Below are 24,157 nucleotides of genomic sequence, written 5' to 3' on the forward strand. Positions count from 1 at the left end.
GCAACACGCACAGCATCCAACACGCTTCTCTGGGCAATCAAGCACTCCTCTAGGAGATTTTCAACAATGCACTCTTTGTTAATGGAGAAACTCCTTTCCATTGCTGCGTTGCTATGGAAAAGTACACATATCTTATGCATGAATGTTCTAAACGCATTGGGGACACCTTCTTTACTTAACAAATCACGGAGAAAAACGTCTAATCTGTCATTTTTTAACTGAAATTTGACAGTTTTCGTGCTGTGTCTTGGTCTGAACAAAATTTTAAATATTCCCGTTTCACCATATCAACATTTACAGGTGTTATTTGCTCCTTCTCGACAAATGTCTCCAGGGCGAGTGTGATACGTGAGTCACGAACGGTTTCGTTTGTCAAAGTTTCTGGAGACAAGCAATTTGCGGCTCTTGTTACACTGTATTTTAAAGGACATTTTAGCATAAGTTTTTTACACAGTTCTTGCAAGAATCTCCTGCATTCTTTCTTAAAGTTCAATATATCAACATCCTTCACTTTTTTAAGCGATGTAACCGCAGAAAATCCAACATCAACTAGATTAAGTAGTTTTAAGATGTCGTTATCAAAAACATCTATTGAGGTCACTGTTTTGAAGTTATAGCTACTTTTAAGACATCATCTTTCACGAAGCGGCTTAAACTACGAATCAACGTGTTTAGGTCATTCCATAGAAACGGTAGTAATGGACCGTCTGTCTGGTACTTAGTGAGGAATTCTTCTAGTTCTACAGATACGGACTGAAGGAACCCTAATCTAGCAGGCAACAGTACATCAAGAGATGTGGGCTTTTACTTTAGAGAAGTTTGATGTTTCAGGAGGTTTTGTTTTCACTGCATCAACATAAACTTTTAAGGCAGGAATCATAGTTATGGCACGGTTGATAACTTTAGAATTCTCCACCCACCTAATAGAAAAAAATTTAAGAGGGAAAGCTGCTGTTCCAGATGCTGCCGTGAAACATGCTCTTCTTGAAGGGAAGTCCTTGAATAAATAGTACAACGCTCTCAAAAACTCTGTCACATTCCAACCAGCTTTGGTATGCGCAGTCTTAAAAGCCCCATTAACAATATGTAAAGAGCATGTTCCTGTCTCCAAAAGCTGTAGACCTTCGCCATTTTCTTCACTCAGACAGGCCTTTAAATCACTCAGAAATTTCAAATTAACGTTGGGGCCGTCAGGAGAAACCTGGAGTAACTTACAAAAATCGAGACCCTTGTCCTTGAAAGTATTTATAAATGCACTTAACAAATCCTGGGCAGTAACATGTCCGAGGAATACTGATGTTAAATAACGTGTTAAAACTTTATTTTCGTCACTGTGCCAGAAACGAACTAACGAACGAACGAAGTCCATTTGATTTTTCTGTGAGAGTGTTTAGGCTTTCGTCAAACGATACTGCAAAAAATTCACGATGTTGTAGTTCACGAAGTAACATCTGTTGAAAATATGGATCCAATCCAAAAGTGATGACATAACCTATTTTGTCTTTGTATAACTGCATATTTTTTAGCCACTTCACACTCAGGAAACATTTAACGAAACAAATCCGTTGCACTCACTTGGCTTCTGGCCGTTGCATGACTTGTACCTTTGTGTAATGTCCAGATTATTTCTGCTTTCGTCACTTGATCTTTGATAAGATAACTCTTTATTACACCACTAGTTTTTGCTGCGCTTTCATTTTTCTCCTGAACAACTGGAGTAGATGATGTGCCAGTCACTGAACTAGAAGACGCTGTTGGTTTTTTTTTTTTTTTTTTTTTTTTTTTTTTTTTTTTTTTTTTTTGTACAGGAAGGCTCCTTGTTAACATTGCTTGAGAACTTTACGATCGAACATTGTGCATTAAGAGCTTTAACACCTATTTGATGTTTCTTTCCTTTTTCATGAGATTTCAATGATCCAGCTCCCATATTTGAAATGTCAAAATCACTTCTGCAGAGTTTACAATCTGCTTTAAATGGATCGTTGGACCTAATAACCCATTTCCACTGGCCTTTCCACGAGTCCTGGAATTTAGTTTTACTTTTCCCAATTTTAATGGCTGAAGAATAAAATGTTAATTGTTAGTGTGTAACAGGATTTCTTGCAAGACTAGTAAATACAAAAAGTGATTCCGTTAAGATGTGGGCAATTTTACTTTTTTCCGGTGATACACCTTTCGGCCACCGGGACATCCGCGGGCTTGGACTCCTGTTAAAAAGCTTCGGCACAGGAGTATAAGTGGAATGTTGTTCCAGACCTGTCTACTACTCTTGCTACAGAAACATGTAAAGCAATGTCTTCACAAAGCAGCAAATAAGCTTGATTCATACTATGCAAATAAGCAGCAACTACAGAGAAAGCTTCTGGCTTGTATCCCCTGTGTAAGACAAACTTAATAGATCATGAAATTTAACTTTTTCAATTACCTTACTCTCATCATCGGGAACTAATTTAGCTCTTTTTGTAGTCACTGTTATTCACAACGACCATGCCAAACAAATTAAATCTTATTCAGCCACTTCTTGTACCCTCAACATACTTTCCAAAAACATTCACCGCCTGCACTCTGCTCACATCTATCTATCTTTCTCAACTACGTTTCCACTGAATAAGTTATTATTGGTTTTTAACTTATGCTGTAGTATATAACTTTCTTGCATTTTACAAAAATATACTTATTCCATAACAATCCCAAAAACAATATTTTAAAAACAATTTTAAAACTTCCAGGTTCCTCGTCCAATTCCAGGCTATTTCCAGGTTTTCCAGGTTTTCCAGGTCAGTAGACACCCTGTTCAAACAAGAAACTATGAAAGAAGAAATGCAGTTTCTGTAAAGTACCAACGGCGAAGAGCTGAGTTGATTTTAGTTTAGCGTCCGTTCCAGCAGCGAAGCTATATGAGACGTGGACCTACTGATTAACGTAGAATTCTAACCACATGAGCTCCTGCCGGTAATCGAATCCGGGTCTCCCACGCCAAAGGCGCCTACGCTAACCGCTTAGCCACGGGGGAGCTCACTGCCAACAGCGAAGAATGTATGTGCGTAACAGGTTATTACAGTAATAATGAGATTACACTGCAAGATTTAAAAAGAAAAAAAAAATGTAGCAATTCTCGCAATTCTACATCGTTCTTTATGGCCTTTTCATGCCGAACCAATTACAATTCCTTACGTTAAGTACAAAGATTTGTTGAATCTTTTGCTCCTTGTTCCACCTGTTTGTCATAACTTTTTCACAAGCTTACTCCATTACAGTGAACTCATTTCACAAGAATGTCTCTATACAGACTGTGACTCTGATTCCTAAAAACTCATAACAATTACTTTCTTCCAAAATGTTGGTAGTCAGGATTCTTTCTCAAAAAAAGGTAAGCTTTTGATGTTTGGTAATTTCTGATTCTTGCACACTTAGTTTGTTTGTATACCCTTACGTAAAAGTGTCAGCAATTCAAGTTAAGCCATTATGGACGACACTTCAACAAAGAAACATAGTTTTGTCATATAACTGCCGTTCAGATTCTACTCGTTATGTATTAAATCTAACTCATTAAAAATATTTGACACAGTAGACTGGGTATCAAAACAATCCCTAAAAAAACATTACGGCTCAAAAACGTATTGATTTAAAAATTATCATCTTCATAAGATTTTACTGCAAATTACAGTTGTAATTAATTTAAACTTTCTTTTGTGTTCTTCTCAAAAATTTAAAAATGCGTTCTTACTTTCAAAATTGTATTATCGACCAATCTCTCGATATAATTATGAGGACAATACAGAAAAATGTAATGTTAGCTCATCTTTTAAATATGTATTTGTGGGACAAACATCTGACTACGAAGACACATCACACCGGGAAACTGTTTAAAGTATTGATCGCCATAATGTGATATCTATATAGAGTACAACCAACTTCCGTGCTCATTACGCAATCTCCAAAGAAAGGATTTTTCTTCTGTTGTACGCACTTGAAGCTTATTATCAGTTGTAATTACTTCTCGTCAGCGTCAACTTCTAGGTTAAGTACTATTGAATTGGTTGTACCAACCGAATAATTTGTATATTGGTGTATGACATAGCTGCATTTATTTTAAAGTCGACATTTACTTTGCAACGGCACAGGGATGGACTTTTCTTTAATAATAACCTCTAAACAAGAACGCACAAAAAATAAATTTTATTTAGTTTCTAAAAGAAAATAAACTGATTCCATGATCATATATCACACATCATATTATTATGCTTTCAAACATAATCTAGTTTCAAATTATATTTTCAGCAGCACACATACATACACATACGAAACAAAATTAATGTGTCATAGTCTTTCATCTTAGTTTTACCACAGTTTACAAACGTTATTTACAAAAATCTATCTGAGCGAGTACTAAATTTTTCTACGATAGGTGAGTAATAAACCACCATGAAACTTTGGTGCACTCGACATATTTAGATATCATAAGCAGCACCTTCGTGCACTTCATCTGTAATTAAGGATATGAAGTACCTACATTGTTGCTGTCCGAGCCATAGTAATCCCATAATTAATCCTTCCACATATCCAATCGCTACTCCAGCGCCAACATCCAACAAGTGGTGTCTTCTGAGCAATACTCTTGATAAACTCACTGCACTTGCCCAGGCAAATATCGGCAACCGAAATACCCACGGCACTGGCCACAAAACACAGAAGAAGTACAATACAAAGACGCTTCTTGTGGCGTGTCCAGAAGGGAATGAGAATTTATCCACGTTCAGAGACAGAAATATTTCCCCTTGGTTTTTGATTGGTCGGCGCCTACGTGTAAAGGCTTTAAGAACTGCAACTATAATCATATCTAAAACCAAACCTGAAAATAAAATAAAATAAAATTAGTACACAACACACACACATACACACACGACAATAATATTATACAACTAGCTTTAATGAAGAGAACTCGTGAACTACAAGTAAGATTACACTTACACTGGCGAATTTTCGCATCTGCACACAGGTTTTTTTTTTTTTTTTTTTTTTTTTTTTTAAATAAATGACCTCTAAATATATGGTGCATTATTCTTCGAACTGTTACTAAATTATGATTATTTTGTGGGAAACCTTTCAACATCAATTTGATAAAGAGTATTTTTTCTCCTTTTTAACAACTCGGACGTTCAGATTGTAAAACTGACTGGGTGTTTTAATTCATATTCTATAATAGTTTACGATATTGTATTTATCGTCCATGCATAAACCAATCTTCTGCATTATTATAGAATAGAATACAACGAACTTCCTACAACGAACAAAGCATGCTGCTGAGTCGACGCATGCGCCATCTAGTTGAAATTGCGATCCATCATACGTCATATCCTGCCGTATAAATCCTGAGAGTGTGAAGAAATGCACGTCATTTCTTCTTAGTATTTCAGTTTTTTTTTTATTTTTCAATAATGTTCTATCAACTTTCAAAAAACAATGAAGTGGTTTATTCCGAGTAGAACTATTTTCTCTCTTTTAATGGGATGTACTAGTTATTGATTCAGACTCGAAAAGTCGCAAGAAAGTAAGGAACTTGCTAGATAAATAAAACCTGTCTATAGACCAGAGTAATACACTTGCTTGCTAAAACTAAAATAATAAATAGCAGTTTAAACAACTTAACGTTGTCTTCCTTAGACGACTCAATGAAAAAACATCTTAGGAACCCTAATATGTAACCAAAAGTGAAAGGCTCAACGCCCCCTTATTTGTCTAGAAAGCCACCTGTTTCTTCCTTTTTCTCTTTTTCAGGCCACCTGTTGTTCATCTTTTTTTCTACTAGCATCTGTCCAACCGGTTATCTGCCTTGAATCTGATACCAGATAACTATTCCCCTTCCCCCGTCTTAAATACTTAAATAAGGTAATAAAAATATTCCTGACTAAAACTACATATTATAACAATACAACACACCATATAAAAAAATAAATCTAGACCCGTTCCCTTACTTCAATTTGTTCCAACATTTTCTCCAGCATCTCATGAACCAACAATCTATTCATCCAGTTTAGTAATTTGTAATTTCCTTCTCTCAATATTAAAAAAAGAGAAGATGGATATGAAGGAGGTAGTGTTTTCAGTAGAAGAGGCGATTTTGGATGTGAGGGATAAACGAGAAAGAAAATGATATGAAGAGGGTAGCGATACTGAGATTAAATGGACATGTGAGAAAGAGGAACCTTAAAAAAGAAGAAAAAGAGGGTTTAAAGATATTAAGGAAGAGAAAAGATCTGGCAACTGAACAAGAGGGCAAAGGAGATGAAGTGGTGATAATGGAGAAAGTGTGTTATCGTAAGAGGCGCTGCTTATATTTTTTTTAAAAGAAAAAAAAACTGAACAATCTATGTGACAGAGGAAAAGATGAAGGAGGTAGTGTTTTCAGTAGAAGAGGCGATTTTGGATGTGAGGGATAAACGAGAAAGAAAATGATATGAAGAGGGTAGCGATACTGAGATTAAATGGACATGTGAGAAAGAGGAACCTTAAAAAAGAAGAAAAAGAGGGTTTAAAGATATTAAGGAAGAGAAAAGATCTGGCAACTGAACAAGAGGGCAAAGGAGATGAAGTGGTGATAATGGAGAAAGTGTGTTATCGTAAGAGGCGCTGCTTATATTTTTTTTAAAAGAAAAAAAAACTGAACAATCTATGTGACAGAGGAAAAGATGAAGGGTGAAGTACTGAAGGTCTTGACTGAAAACGGAAGAAAGTTTTAGGCAGCTGATGAAGAAGGTAGGATCTCCAGAATTAAGGGGTTCCCGATGATAAAATTAAGGCCAGTGGTGGAGTGTAGGAGGAAGTTGTTTGGAACCGTTGGAAGAAAAATTAAGGAGAATAGAAGAAGAAATGCGACTGGGGCAAAAAAGCCGAAGAGTCAACAGTCACCATACAACCCTATTAAAAGTACTTTCAATTTGCTTTGGAATATGAAACTGCCACTATGGATTCCGAACATGTGATTTGATATATTGGATGTGGTATTTAATTTTGTTAAGAATTTGATACAAGAATTAGAGAGATTGAGTATGATATAAAACGCTATTGAACCACAGGATATGGAACCATTCGATAATCAGACGTAGGACGTTTAATTAAAATATATAATACATTATTTGGAATTTACATAAGAAGTGTGTTTCATGGAAAGGAAGGAAGGATTGTCCATGAATGTAGTCTTATATATGACTCTGGCCACCAACTTCCTTTGAAAATCTGTTTACCCATTTGAGGAAAGATTTGCTAATATATATATATATATATATATATATATATATATATATATATATATATATATTTCTTTTAAACAAGACTGGTAATAGTAGGCAAGAGACTGTTTAAAGTTTTACTACGCAAGGACTTAGGTTTCAGCCAAACATATGTGTGTGTACACAAATTTAATCTGGTTATCCTAGTAAAAATATTACTGAGTATTTAACTGAAAAGCATGTACACAAATATGAAATTTTTGCATATGTTTTTTCTATCGGTTTCTACATTGACGATAATATCGTTGTGGTATTTAACCAGGGTAATCCTCTTATATTCTGAAATTTAATCTAACAACCATTATAACAACGCAAGTACATTTCAAATCGTGAAATAATGCGGTTTTCGGAAAACACAATTAAGGAAAGAAACACGAGAAAAGATGCCGAGTTACAGTAAGGAACTTCGTTTTTAGGTTAGTGCAAATAGCAAGTCCGCCATGGAGAAAACGCAATTGTCAAATCATACTGCGACATTCTGGGCAATAAGCCTAAAAAAGTACATTTGGGTCAGGAATGGTGAATGAACGCACTATTTGCCGTTGGTTTGGCAAATTTCATTCTGGTGTCACAGAATTGCAAAATGAGCCCTGTGAGGAGTCACCAACACGTTCGGGTGCGCTCCTCAGTAACACCATGGAAGCAGACCTTCAAACTTGTCGCGAGCATCCGGTAATGATCAACATAAATGGTGTCCTCACGTTGGATGACAATACTGTCGAGCAAAGGACTGTGTAGACTCTCCCTTAGTTGCAGTATAAAACATGTATTTCCGCGATATCTCGCCAACTGACCACAACCACTTCTGGCATCTCTATCACTTCTTGAAAGGGAAGACACTCCCTGATGATCCAGCGGTGTAATGCGATTGAGGAATTCCAGACTTCTTTTCCTACCAAGTTCAGTCCTTGGCAAAAGGGCGTTGTTGTAAACGACGAATATTTTGATTAGCCAGATATTGCAGCTTTAAGTTTATGTTTGGCTTTGGAAATGACGCATCTGGGAAAAAGACATTTAATTCCCACCAAATTAACATTAGCGTGACAAATCGAAGAATAATATTACTAATGTCACGAAGAACAACAACATTGGGTCACCTGCCTGACTCTCTCTGTGTGTGTGAGTGTCAAAGTTATGTTTCCTCATAACACATGCGCTATTTACTACTCTGTTAAGTTGATCAGCTATGAATGTTTGAACTTGGCCGCACTGACGCAATGTTATTTCTATGCTCTTACTGTTAAATTTATATCTGCGTATTGGATTCCAGCTACACATTAGTGTGTGTAGTGATCTTTTCCCCTTTCTTAGCAGAATATCTTCAACCGTTATTATGCTTCGAAAGGTCAATAAATCAAAGGGAGAAAAAAGGAAAACTTGTCCATTGAAAGAAAATTCTCCAAAAGTATAGGAGACTAGCAGCGTTCACCCCGCTTCGCTGCGGTCACCCCGGAACGCAATAAACTTTGTTACTTAGATAATTTTTACTTTTTCGCTTTCAAGTGATTTATAGCGCCTGTCAGTTATGTTAACCCGCCGAGTCACAGGGTCATGCGGGTTGCATATAAATACGTTTATTTTTATACCTATGATGAACTAATAACAAAGGATTTGTACGTATGGACACCTGAATGGTCAATTATCTGAAGACACTGGTAATTGAAAATTAAAGTGATATGATAAAAACCATCTAGGGTCCACATCCTAACAACCCCCCAAAAATGAAAGAAATCGGTTCAGCCGTATTAGCGTGATGAGCGGACAAAGGATTTTTTGTACGTATTGACACCTGATTGGTCAATTATCTCAAGACACTGGTAATTGAAAATTAAAGTGATATGATAAAAACCATCTAGGGTCCAAATCCTAACAACCCCCCAAAAATGAAAGAAATCGGTTCAGCCGTATTAGCGTGATGAGCGGACAAAGGATTTTGTGCGTTCTCTTTTATATATATAGACTAGCAGCGTTCACCCCGCTTCGCTGCGGTCACCCCGGAACGCAATAAACTTTGTTACTTAGATAATTTTTACTTTTTCGCTTTCAAGTGATATGATAAAAACCATAGAAGATTGCACTAATGTTAACATTATATCGCCTGTCATTTATGTTAACCCGCCCCGCTTCGCTGCGGTCACCCCAACCCGCCCCGCTTCGCTGCGGTCATCCCGGAACGCAATAAACTTTGTTACTTAGATAATTTTTACTTTTTCGCTTTCAAGTGATTTATAGCGCCTGTCATTTATGTTAACCCGCCGAGTCACAGGGTCATGCGGGTTGCATATAAGTACGTTTATTTTTATATGATGAACTAATAACAAAGGATTTGTACGTATGGACACCTGAATGGTCAATTATCTCAAGACACTGGTAATTGAAAATTAAAGTGATATGATAAAAAACATCTAGGGTCCAAATCCTAACAACCCCCCAAAAATGAAAGAAATCGGTTCAACCGTATTAGCGTGATGAGCGGACAAAGGATTTTTTCTACGTATGAACACCTGATTGGTCAATTATCTCAAGACACTGCTAATTGAAAATTAAAGTGATATGATAAAAACCATCTAGGGTCCAAATCCTAACAACCCCCCAAAAATGAAAGAAATCGGTTCAGCCGTATTAGCGTGATGAGCGGACAAAGGATTTTGTGCGTTCTCTTTTATATATATAGATGAAGGTACTGTTCGTTGTGCTCTGTATCTTCTGCGGTGAATAGATCAACTTCATATTTATACTAATAGTGCAGTTCAGTTGGATATACTTAACTATTGGTACTATTCGTGTTCACCACATGTTCAAGGGTCTTTCTTTCTGGAGAACTTGCAGAAAATTTATAACAAACAAGTGAGTTTCTTATCACAGTGTCAAACCACGGTAGACTTCCAAATTATAGGAATTCAACACTCCAACTTGAATACATCTGTAACTACTGATTGCAACAGATCAATACGATCAAAGATAGAACCTGATCTTCGACGCTCAATCCATATCAGAAAGCCCTTATTTGCTATGTTTTACTGTTCATCGAACTTAAAAAGTTCGTTACTGAATTCTCTGTCTGTGTGTTTCTCTGTTATTTGCGACTTTTTCAATTTTGAACCCTGCATTTGATAGAGCATCAGAAACTATCTGAGAAAGTGATTAAATTTTTCGCGTCACTTTTACCGTTCCTGAGATATTGGCCAAAAAACGGTTGATTTCCAGAGATTTAAGGAGCCATATCTCGGGAACCGTAAGTCATAGAGAGATCATATTGGTGTTGATCAATACCTATGAGAATGGAACATTTTGGTACCAAATAGTAACCGGTGGCCACTGTCCAACTGGCCACTGGCCACCAATTAATATCGGTATCAAAATGTTTACCATCCTCTTAGGTATTGACTAGCATATATTACCCGCTTCGCTGGGTTGAAATAAATAATTTAAATGCACACTGATATTGCTCATTTTCGATCATTTCAATGTATGTCACCCCTCGTCATCCCGCAAGTGTCGGGGCTGAAAATGGATTTAAACAGCATCAGAAGTGTCACTGTTCATCTCGGCGACCGCAAGAACTATAGATTCAACACTAATATCGGCCATTTTTGACCATTTATATATATATATACACACGTATATATTTCCCCCTTCCCCATGTTGCAGGTCATGGCATCGGAGTTGTCACCGTTCATCTCAGCGATCTCAAAAAATGTGGATTCAGCCTTAATATCGGTCATTTTCGATGATTTTCAAATATCGCTTCCTCCCCCATATTGCGGGTTTGAGTTTGGATTCAAACGGAATCGAATGCATCACTGTTCACCTAAGAGACCCAGAAAACTATAAATTCGACACTGATAGTGGCCATTTTCGATCATTTATGTATATGATCCTCTGATACGTTGGCTCGTCAAAGTGAAACGATAAAAAGCACCTGAGGCCCGACCTTGATATATGTTGAAAATTTGATCGAGACTGGCTGGGTGGTTCAAAAGTTACTGGGTTTTATTAGTTTTTATTTATACGTCCACCTCCTCTCCCCCTCTCCTAGAATCTACCGTTAAAGTGAAATTACAAACATGTTTCCAGATCCGAACCTCATGTATCTTGAAAATTTGATTGAGATCGGTCTGATACTTCAAGAGTTATAAAGTTACAAAAATTGTCACTTTCAGTCTTATATAAATTGATTTTTATATATCTCCCCCTCCCTCTCCTACCCTACGTTGCTCCGTCAAATTTAAATAATAAAAACGGTCCCAGACCTGAACCTCATCTATGTTGAAAATCTGATCAAGATAGGTCGAGTGGTTCAGGAGTTACTAAGTTTTATTTATTTTTATACCCCCTTTCCCTCCCCCTCAGTTCTACCATCAACGTGAATAGCCTAAAACCAGCCCAGACTCGAACCTCATCCATGTTACAAATTTGATCGAGATCGGTCGGGTGGTTCAGGAGATTTAGAGTCACAAACATAGTGATTTTTGATTTTATATATATAAACACCAATATCATCTCTCTTTGGCTTACCGTTCCCGTGATATTGGCCAAAAATAGTTCCGATTTCGGGAGATTTAAGGAGCCATATCTCGGGAACCGTAAGTCACAGAGAGATGATATTTTGCGAATTTTTGCTAGATACAGAAGATGATGATTTACATGTAGGAACAATCACTGTTATCCTTCCCGCTCCATCTCTCCATTCTTTTTAAGTTCGTTCTGGCAGTGCCCTTGGAGCACTCTCAACTGGTTTTATTCTATGGTGATAAAGATTGAAATCAGAAATGGTTACTTTGAACCACTTTGGGTTAGAATGGATGGGAAACGAAGAAGACAAAACCTATTCTTGAGAAGCTGAACTGATTGAAAAACTGCATCTCGATATATATCTTACACTTTCTGCTCTACGGAAATCAGTATTGAAACCAGATGTAGCAGTAAATTACAACCACTTCAGATTTTGGTTGAATGCTTCCGGTAATGATGGTATGTTCTCTTGATACCCAAAATCGATTGTAGAAAACCGCTTGTAGCTACATATTACCATTCTTGTTCTATGGCGATAAATGTTAAAATCGGAAATCGCTAATTAAAATCACTTCCGGTTTAAATACAGGGTTAAATGAGAAGTCGGAACCTACTTTTGGGAAGCAGAATCAATAGCAAAACGCCATATCTCGATACCTATTATCGTTTTTGATTTATGGAAATCAGTTTGAAACCGGAAGTAGTAATAAGTAGTAGTACTTGTGGGTTTGGTAGTGTGTCCGGGATAGTAGTGGCACGTTACATTGAGACGTTGAATCGTTTGCAAAAAACGTTTCTCGTAATCTGTTATCATTTTTGTTTTATGGCGATAAACGTTGAAACCAGACATGGCTAATTTGAACCCCTTCCTGTTTGAATAGGGGATTAACAGAGAAGGCGGAACCTATTCTCGGGACGCTGAATCAATTGCAGGAAACCAGATCACGATCTCTCTTACCGTCTTTGCTATATGGAAATCAGTACTGAAACCGGAAGTAAATCTCAACCACTTCTGGTTGTGATAGAGTGTTTAAGATAGTCATGGTAGCCTCAAGACGAATAGTTTGTAAAAAATTGCTTCTCGCTACCTGTTACCGCTTTCGTTCTATGGTGATAAATCTTGAAACCGGAAATGGTTAACTTGAATTATTTCCATTTTGAATACAGATTTAGTGGTGAAGATGGAACCTGTTCTTGGGACGTTGAATAGATTGCAAAAAGCCGAATCTCAACATCTTTTACCGTTTTTACTCTCAACCCTGTCGACAAAAGGACAGACAAAGCCGTTCTATAAGACTTCCGACACTTATACTTAGTATAGTGTGGAAGTCTAATAAGGATCGCATTTATGTTGCAAAGTGTCATACAGAAAGAAGAAATAAACATAAAATAAAACAACCTCTTCCTATCGTTCGGCAGTCAAAATCCACCAGCAGGTTGCATGTATCTGTTTGTAAATTCGGAAGGCGCAGGAAATGATCCATTACTTTTTTTTTCTTTTCTTTTTTTTTTAAGGATACTTTAATTAGGAAGAATATTGCAATGAAAGTAGTATGTTTTCAAGAAATGCAAACCGTGGGGAAATGTTCTAATGCAGAATCTGCTTCATATGGCCACCATTTTGATATTAAAATTCATTTAAGCGAACACGCATGTTATTAATTACCCGACGGCACATGTTTTCCGTAATTTTACAGTAAGCGGTACTTGATAATGTCATGCAAAAATTTTGTGCCGCAGCTGCTTACTACTGCTTTGCCCAACAACACGCTGTGATTTATGCAAGATGGTGAAAGCGTTCACACTGCAAACATAGTATTGGATCTTTTTACACTAGACTTTTTCAAAGTGTGGATCAGTTCACGTCTTTCCACACCGGTTTCATACTGGACAATCTTCGCCCCTCCACAGCCAAGATCCTAAGCCATGTGGCTATTTTTGTGGGGGTAACTGAAGGCGATAGGATTAACTATTCAGTTATAATTAAGACTTTAATTATACGTGGATATATAGAAGGTTGTCAAAATAATGGAAACACCTGCAGCATCTAAGATGTTTGAGGCTGTAACATTGAGAACGCGAACATGCAGCGGGTGCCCACTTTTAGTGATGCGTTATGTGATCATCTGTTGTACGTCAAACGAGGCAGAATGGAAGCTGAAGTGTTAAAGCTGGAAGATAAAAAATGGAAAACCTCTCTGAATTTCCAAATATTTAAGGTGGACAATGTATTAGGCGTGTCGCAGAAACAGTGTCAGCGATGACAGCTGACCCGGTGAAGAGGAATCGTGGATGGAAGAGACACCTCAAAGACAAGGATCGCCAAAAACTGAAGAGGATTGTCACAGTAAACAGATCAACAACAGACATTAATACAACGTATTCTCGATGTAGTCAGTCTCTTAAGAAGATCGTTATTGTGCGCGACACCGGTGTTGCGAGCCTAAAAGATCCACTAAGCGTTGTTCATCAGTTGGATATTTCGAGAAGTTCCATGTATGACATTCCCTCGAAAGATCTGCACAACGCCTTAGGAACTGAAACCTATAATTAATTGAAACGGAAAATATACTGAATACGATGATGAATGAAGATTTTGTACAGAAAATACTGTCAAGTGAAGAAGCACATCTTCACTTATATAGTTTCACCAACAAAAAGAACTGTCGCTTTCAGCATCAGAAGATTGCCGAAAATCCATGACACCATTACACCTACGAGCAACCATAAAAAATGAGGATTTTCGGCTGCTGGAGTGATAGAATGATACTTTCCAAGACGAGGATGAGAATGCAGTAACGATTGAGAGAGGACGGTACTTTTTTCTTGGTGGAGGCGGATTATAACGAAATTTATATCAATACATGCAGTTTCAATACAATGACTACTTATCACACCTGCAATGAAACGACTGATTTGCTGCATGAGAAATTCCCGTGCCGAGTCATCGAGCGTAATGGTGACCTGAAGCGGCTGGCTACGTGATCGTCTGTAGTACGTCAGACGGAATAGAATGGAAGCGTGTGTTGAAACGTAGGGACGCTGGTGATCCAAAATGAGAAACCACCATGAGTGTCAAAGAGGCGAAATTGTAGGTATGTTGTTAGTTAGCGCGAGTCCTTCAGATCTAAATTGGCCAGAGTGTTACTTGGGTCTATGAAGACTACAGCCTACTGTGACAATCACAATCCAACGATAGTTGCATAGCCTGCAAATCCGCGGTTGTGTTGTAATTTCCAAACCGCTGATCACCGCCAACCACACTCTATCTGGAACAAAGTCATGCAGAGAATTGGACCGCCGATAACTGAAAACGATTAATATTGTTTGACGAGCCCTCCTTCACTTTAGTTTACATGTTTATGAATGACGAGCACCAAAATAAGCTTACGTTTCACACTGTCTGCTCCTTAACGTGAAAAGTGTTGTAGACTGTAATGATGTAGGGCACATTTTCCTCGTATTTCGTGGATTCTACCAATACAATCCCAGGATGTATTACTATCAGTGTGTTTTGGATGACCATGGGCATCCAATGGTAGAGATGTTTCCGGACACTAACACAATTTTCGAAGATCACAATACACTAATTCCCAGTGCTGGAGTTGTTGACACGTGGTTTCATGAACATGATGAACTTCAACACCTCTCCTGATTTCAACATTAGTGAAAACCTGTGGTGAGTACTAGAGTTTAGGATCAGAAGCAGTTATTCTCCTCCTCTATCCTCTTTTACTCGAAACTGAATTTTGCATGCAGAAGAAAGGTACAAACCCCTCTGAAAACCATTCATGACTTGTATGCATACATTCCAGATCAGAGACGCTCTGCACGACAAATCAGGATGCTCTAGAACTAACGGCGATCTTATGCTGTATTTATCAGAAAAGTTGCACTTTTTCAGTTGTTTCTATTATTTTGATAACTAGAGATCGGATGTTCAGGCACTAAAACCATGAAAAATAGGTAGTTACAATTCACAAAATTAAAAGTAAGATACTAACTAATATCTAATTATACACGTTGAAGATAAAAAAAAAAAAAAAAAAAAAAAAAACGATGATACAACTACTGTAGTTAATCTAGAAAGAAATCTAATGGAAATCTACATTTTCTTTTACAAGAAAGAAAAAAAAAAACTTTCCACACGTTCCTAATAAATAAATTATTTAAATCATTTTCACACTTCACAAAGCAGTCCGAAGTTTTACAGAACTTTACTCAACAGCTTGAAGAAAGGACTTATTAGTCATTCTCTAATAAGCTGATAAATTATTAAGTATATTTCAATTTAATTTGGCACTTTGATTAATCTGGCAATTTAATACATTTTGACAGATTGTGACACTAAATTATTCCTATTTCACATGATAGCAACGTACTTTTTTTTTTTTTCAAATTGTCAATTGATAATTACGTATTTAATCGTACTTCTTCATTATCTAAAATAATCATTCTTGTTTTCATGCATGAAATAGCATATTTTAGCACACAAGAATATGTGAATTGGTACATTTTCAACTTTGAGCAATTGTTCATTGCTCTTTAGTTTGTCCAATATCTTTATTAGCCCCAATAATTTGCCAACATTTCTTGCGTGTATTGTGTGCTTGACCTTATCGTGTCCATGTATCGTGTGCTTGACCTTAAAGATCGTTTCTGCTATTTTTAAATTTCTAAGAAGCGATAGCAACCTTAATTAAACAAAAATTGTATGTAGTCACCTCAGGGAAGTCCTACAGACCCCCGAAATGAATTTCACCATGTAAGATTTATAAATGGTTGGATTAGTGTTTTCAGCATCAATGCTATATGAGACGTGGAGCGAATCACATGAGCTCCCACCGATAATCCAACTTGGGTCTCCCGTGTCAAAGGTGTGTAGGCTAACCATATAAGCGCAATGGAACTCTTCAATTTTTGTCGTATCTCTTTCATCACATTTTGCATAATATCTTGTCTCTATCGATAACCATCTGAATTTTACACTAAAGTTTAGGTATCTTACGCATAAATATAATTTCTGCCATTGAGATTATTGATTATACATTTGGTACGCGATATATCTGTAGTCTTCAAATGTATTTCCAATATGTTTATGTTACGATGTTAATGGAAGTCCCTTATTCAGCTACAGGAGAATAAACCTGAACATATCAAGGTATTATATTGGTACTCCTCTAACAGTCATAATTTATTATTATTTCCTCCACTGCCGAAATGGTACAAAAATAAAAGTAAATTGCTATGCGATTCGGATCCCACGTGAAGCTGTAGGTCCACTTTTCATATAACCTCTATGTTGAACGGGACACAAAAGTCCAAATTAATCCCTTGTCATAGACTGCTAAGATGTATTCAGTTAAATTGTATTGTATAACTTATTTACAGTATACATTCATACTAACTGAAATATGTGTTCTTCGGACAAGAAGAGTAGTTCTATGGAAAAGGTATATTTCCATATTTTCCTTACGCTACGCATTTGAATCATAGTAGAATAAAACAGTGTAGTCCAAGTGGAGAGTATGTAGAAAAATACATTTCAGACTGTGCAGTCATTATTCTTTGCGAAAAATGTAAACGCCTTTCCTCCTCTAACATGCGCATTTCAATGAAAGGAAACTGATAAGATCATAGATCGACTTACGTACTAACTATGTATAACGAGGTACAAAATTTCGTTTTAAACTATTCTAATGTTTCCTTATTTTCGCCATTTTATATATATATAAAGGGAAGTTCGAACGTTTTAGAAAGTGTCCAGTTGCTTCTTTCAGAAAAGGAATTTCTAAAAATGATCGGAAATCATCAAAAAAACTATTTAGTAAGGAGCTCATACAGATGGTGATCAGAAAAATGGAAACACGTGTAGCTGGCAACCCGTCAGATGTATGGGTTGGCAGTGGTGTCGTGGCGCCCGCAGCACCGGATCGCTGCTGGTGGTGTGTTAGGTCGGTCTCCATACTACGTCAGGCGCAGTGGAACAGCAGTGTCCAGTGGCTGCAGCACACGGGGGTAGTGTAAAATGGGAGACCTTTCAGATTTTCAAAGAGGGCAAATTGTTGGTGCGCGGTTATGTGGAGTGAGTGTGACGGCAGTGGCTACTGTGTTAGGTGTGTCGCGTGGGACAGTGTCGAAGGTGATGACAGCCTACACAACACAGGGGAAAACCACATAGGGGAAGCGGAACAGTGGGCGGAAGAAAATCATGAGTGACAGGTCACGCCGGGTATTAAAGCGCATTGTCACGCAGAACCGTCGTGCCACTGCGGAGCAAGTGACGGAGAAACTCAATCAGCACCTCCCCCACCCTGTTTCGACAATCACAGTCCGTCGCGAATTACATGACATGAACTTACGGGGTCGTGTTGCACGGGCCAAACCGCTCATCAGGGACCATAACGGTTACGCACGCCGCAAATGGTGCCGCGACCATGCAACTTGGACCGTTGAGGACTGGAAACGTGTGATATGGTCGGATAAGTCATCCTTCACCCTATTCCCAACCACGGGCCGTTTTTATGTGTGGAGAACGCCCAAAGAAGCTTATGATCTGCAGTGTCTCCGCCCAACTGTGAAACATGGCGGCGGCTCGGTGATGCTGTGGGCCGCCATATCATGGTTTTCATTGGGTCCTGTGGTCACACTTAGCGGACGAATCACTGCCAACGATTATGTCGCAATTTTAGGAGACCACTTGCATCCTATGGTCCGGATGTTGTTCCTGGACAATGACGCCATCTTCCAGGATGATAATGCACCCATTCACACAGCTGGCGTTGTTGCAGCGTGGTTTGAGGAACATCGGGATGAAGTTCAACACCTCCCCTGGCCCGCCCAATCCCCAGATCTCAACATAATTGAACATCTGTGGTCCGTCTTGGAAGCACGACTCCGGCGACGATTTCCACCTCCATCCTCTCTCACAGAACTGGCCGATGCCCTGCACGAGGAATGGTGTAAAATTCCACTTGCTACCATTCACAACCTCTATGCCTTCATCCCACGTCGCATCAAGGCTGTTCTGAAGGCGAAAGGTGGCCCGACACCATATTAATCGAGTAAGTTGCAATTTCGTTCAGATGTTTCCATTTTTCTGATCACCATCTGTATATCGCTCAACGCTGAGCAGGGTTGAAAAAAAAACATGTTTTTTTAAAAAAAAACAAAAAGAACGTTTTTTATGTTTAAAACATGTTTTTTTTGTTTAAAACGTTTTAAACGTTTAAAACAAAGTATTTTGTTTTAAACAGAAAAAAACATGTTTAAAATGTTTATTTTGTTTAAAAAAATAATCTAAATTGGCATATATATTACTTTTTTACACTCTTAGGTATTGCTTGCCATCTATAGTCAACCGCTAGATCAAATTTCGGGAACTTCCCTAATCTCGATCCGCCCAAATGTTCAATTCCGGAGAAAGAAATCGGGATTTTCCCGATCTCCGTTCACGGAATAGGTAGTTTAGTTTCTTTGTGTTACGTTCTACTGGTCGTCTGACGTCCATTGACGCAACTGCTGTGTCAGGGCTTTAAACCTCAATGGCTCAGTCTTAAACCTCAAATTAAGGCTGGAAGATGGTTTTGGTAGCAATTTATTCCTGAAAGATGCAGCTTTGCTGGTGTGCATTTTATGTATAGGGGAGAAGGGTAAATATCGTGTTTTTTTTTTCAACAGTTTTTTTGGGGCCATTCCCCCTCTTGGGGGATAGATTCATAAAAATTGTTACGTGAAGCAATGAAGTAGGCCACTACATGGTAATATCGTGTATTTGTACTTCTTGCTTATATGGGGTAGCAGGGAGGGGGCAAAGTTAGCAAATTTTTGGATTTTAAGTTTTTTGACGTAAATTACATTTATTTTTACGACAAACATCAATAGCTCAGCCTCTAATTAAGCTAGAAAGATGATTTGGTACCAAAGTATTTTTGAGGGATGAAGCTTTCCGTCAGTTGCATTTTACGTATATAGGGGGTACGTGTGTACGGCCGAGAAAGGGAGGATGAAGTTTGTTTTTTAATTTTTCATCAAATTTTTTTCATCAGGTTTTGGCGGGTATTCCTCCCCCCTTTGTGGTACATCCATAAAAATTGGTATGTGAAACAATGAGGTAGTCCCCTACATGATAGTAACCTGTATGTCTACTTGTTTTTTATAGAGAAAGAGGGGGTCAAATTTGGTTAATTTACATTTATTTTCGGGACGGTCCCATATAACACAATATATATTTCACTCAAGTGGTCTAGAAGCATAATTCTTGTTCGTATACATGATGTGTGCAGCAAAAATGATTTGCATATGGACATGGTAGTGGGGAAGGGGAGAGAATGTCTAATTCAATGAATGTTTTTCTGCGCATATTTTCTTTAAAATATTTCCTACATAAAACGAATTCATTACGCAATGGCAGCAGTGGCTACCATTTCTTATATTATTGTCACAAGTATGTGGTCTACACATTAGCATCATTTTGTCAGCGTAGGGTGACTGCAAGGATTGCCAGGGTCCCGCAAAGTCAATATTTTCATATTTTAAATGATTCTATGTCTGTTCTTTTTCTACGAATACGGCGGGAATTTCACGAATGTTACCTCGTTGGAATTTGTGGTCTATAAGTTTTCCAATGGTGTATAACTCATGACTCTGTGATAATTAGGGTGGTCACCAGAGCCCCGAACGTGAGAGTCTACCATTTTGTTAAAATCCCTGGCGGGCGTCTAGAGTTACATTACATTACATTTTTGAGTTTTACGTCCCACGATTATGCCGGTTAGGCTAAAGGAGACGGTGATGATGAGAGATGAATGAAATGGTGGAATGAAGAAAGTGGGAGGAAACGGGAGAACCCCGAGAAAACCCACGCACACGGTGTTTGTCCACCACGAAGTTCACTTGGTGGGAGCAGGGTTTGAACCCGGAACCCCAAGCACCAGAGGTGAACGCTCTACCAGTGAGCCACCGCGGCCCCCAAGCGTCTACAGTTAATTGTGTTGTTATGCCGTAGACATTAATCATTATTAGCTACCCATGTTGTAGATAGAGATGTATCTTGAAAACTGTTTAGTTAAAATATGTCATTTGCTCCTTGTAGGCTAGTCACTGCTCTTTTCTATTAGCTGTATTGTATTTGTCAGAGCATTTCTTCTAGCTTATGATGTGAGAACTCTTCATTATTATGGAAAAGATAGTGATCAAAAAATACCCAAGTTTTGAATTTGTGAATTTGGATCTTAGAATAGTGTATAGTGTGTTTAAAATCCCTTATTCTTGGAAATTAAGAAATGTTAAAATATTTCATTTGAATTTCTGTTGGTTTAGTTATACGCACATTGATGTGCAGAATTTCGTTCAGTAATTGCTATTATAATAAGAATATAACTCTGCTTGTAATTTACTCCATGCACAAATCCTGCGGAGGATGGGTTGTTTGTTAGAAAATTAAATTAACTTACTCAATCTGATATTTTAGTTGTTTTAAACATGTTTAACCACCATCGAAAAAAAAACACGTTTAAAACAATTTGTTTAAAACGTTTAAAACAAACTGAATAAAACAACAGCCCTCGTTTTAAACATGTTTTAAACACTTGTTTTAAACATATCAACCCTGACGCTGAGAATGTAAAAATTGCTCCTTTCCTCCATCCCCTTAGAAGCTGAATTTTCGAATACTTTTGGACACACGACCGCTTATTTTTAATAAGTTTTATATAGATTTTCATCTCCCTGACGCCAGAGACTATTTTTGGTGTACCTTTTTAACTCCCTCTCTTCCTTAGGGTATGTAGTTCATGAAACTGACAAGATAAGTACCTGGCTAAAGCCTGGCTTTACAAATCCATTTGAAACGATTCGTTCGTTTCCATCGATGGTGAGACAGACATCGTCGATTTTATTTTTTATACTAGCTGAATATACCCATTCTTCGCATGAGGGCTGTATTTGAAGTCAACGCCTGTAGGAGTATCACCATTCATTTCAGCGACCGCGAAAAGTATGGATTTGACACTAATATAGGTCATTTTGAGCTATTTTTACATGTTTCAGTATCCCCCCCCCCCCGCCGCTGACGCCCGGCTCGAATTGCAGGTCAACTGAATTTGCAGGTCATCGCTAATGAAAGTGCCACCATTGATCTCAGCGACCGCGAAAACTATGAATTATTACTAACATCGGTCATTTTCTACTACTTTTACATGTCCCGGTAAGCGCCCCTTCCCCCTGAGACCCTTCGGTTCGAATTTTGACAAAAACGCTTCGTCTTGGTCTGGGGTCTGGATCAAGGTATCCGTGACCAAAATTTCGTAACTCTCGTCAACTTACCCGCTCCCCAGGCCGATCCCGGTAAACGCCCCCTGAGACCCCCCTGGTTTGAAATTTGAAAAAAGCGCTTCGTCTTGATCTGGGGCCTGGACCAAGGTACCCGTGACCAAATTTTGGTAACTCTCGGTGTACTCGTCTGGTCCCCAGGCGACACACAGACAAACAAACACACAAACGAACTCTTGATTTTATTTATATTAGATTGAGAAACATTGTAAAAATTGTTCCTTTCTACCTTAGAAGTGGAATTTTTGAAAATCTTTTTTAGTTTAATGGCCTACGATTATGTCTTTTAGGCCAAGGGAGGCTGATAATTACAGCAAATGAATGATGATAAAACTATTGGTAGAATGAGAATATGGAAGGAAACGGGAGCACCTACAGAACGGACTTGACGCACCAGAGATAAGTGCTCTAATATTGAGCCATCGTTCCCCCTTAGAATTTTGAACAGCTTGGGTATGTGCCTACATATCTTTAGTAAAGAGTTTAAGTTTCATCTTCCTAATATTAGGGGTCTAATAGGATACTCTTTTCGACGTATGTGTTAAACAGCCTACCTCCGTTGCGTTTTTAACGACTTGACATAATTGCAATTGAAGGCAATAGGGCGCGTGTAAGTGGAGCTCCACAAAACAGCAGTGTGTATTTTATGCCCTTAGAACACGGAGCCACTAGTTGTCCACTATTCTTTATGGTTCTAAATCCTTTTATGATGGACCATTCACGTTAATAAACATTAAATCATTAAGCTGCCTCTTTCCATTTAAATAAAAAACCTACTGGCAGGTAAAATTAGAAATACAAATGTTAAATAGAAGATATTCACTATACTCGCATTTCTACCTAGTCGCCTTGCAGCCTACTGCTCGGGAAGTTTCGAGTACCGGATAGAGAAGTTACCAACTTCTACTATTTTATATAATAATACATAGGTATAGATCGCGGGAAGAAGTAGTACTCCATTATTCTTCACTGATTTTTCTAAAAACATGCATTCAGGATGAAGTTAAAGCCCCAGAAACATAATCTATAGTCCATCAAAATCGAATATTTTACGAAAGTTCTCGTGGAACATGTTTAAGTATAACATATCCCGTTATTCGTTATTAACTTTAACTTTATGCAATTGAAATCATTAAACAGCCTTAAAGAAAATAGTATACTTGTGCCATATTTCTTCAAAGTGAAATGGTATTTTTTTAAATGAAAATTATCGTGAAACATATTTTCATTTTAATTTATGAGTTTACTCTTATATTTTTGAGAGACTTTAATAGACTGATAAGCATCAAAGAAAATATGTGCCATACTGCATCAGAACAGAATCATTCTGTCATTTGTCATAATTAGAAGAATTTCGCGAGAATTATTAGAAATTTTTTTATCACATAATTTAAATAAGGAAGCTTCGAAATTTGAGGGGAGATTACTTACTTTGGATTTTACCCACTTGTCTTTGCAATAAACCGCTCGGAATTATGTTGACGGCCTAAAATACTTGATACAATGTTTTATCAAAATCGAGTAATTTTTACATATTTTAGACTGGAGTGGAATGGATTTTACTACTTTTAAAATTCTTATTACTGGGGAATGTAGACCCAAAAATGGGGTTGTTACGGAAAGTTGGAGAAAGATACGAAATTTCATAACACTTGGATAAGGTTTACGGGGTTGAATGGCCACACACAAATGTTGATTGAGTAGGAAGATACAAGTTTTAAAAGTTTACTTAAAATAAAACTAAAGTTTATTCAAGGAACGTTCAGTACCTCATGTAAACAAATACACGTGGTGATTGTTTCATTTTATTGGTTAAAGAGCCTTGGACCATCCATGCGGTAGAAGAAAATAGTCCATTGTTAAGTAAGCTGTTTTTCAGTGTTTTTGTTACTTATAAGGCTCATTATCAGAAATGCAATTTCCTTACAGTTAAATAACAGAAACAACGTTGTATCTAAGAACTAAATTGAATTAATGCAATAAAAGAGAATACGCATGCGTAGAAGGTGGCTTTGATCCAT

At 37.7% G+C, this 24,157-nt stretch overlaps 1 protein-coding gene across 2 annotated transcripts in view; it reads right to left on the reverse strand.

Moving 5' to 3' along the window:
• Positions 1-4,160: 4,160 nt before the first annotated feature.
• Positions 4,161-24,157, reverse strand: part of LOC145673905 (polyisoprenoid diphosphate/phosphate phosphohydrolase PLPP6-like) — a 61,303-nt gene continuing 41,306 nt past the window's right edge. For both annotated transcript variants that reach the window (XM_081743714.1, XM_081743715.1), the window contains exon 4: positions 4,161-4,852. In XM_081743714.1, the coding sequence (XP_081599840.1) occupies positions 4,452-4,852 (401 nt within the window). In that variant the 3' untranslated portion in view covers positions 4,161-4,451. The remainder of the gene's footprint in view (positions 4,853-24,157) is intronic.

This window comes from Thermobia domestica, chromosome 17 (assembly GCF_964235325.1).
Source record: "Thermobia domestica chromosome 17, izTheDome1.hap1.1, whole genome shotgun sequence".
Taxonomy (NCBI): Eukaryota; Metazoa; Arthropoda; class Insecta; order Zygentoma; family Lepismatidae; genus Thermobia; species Thermobia domestica.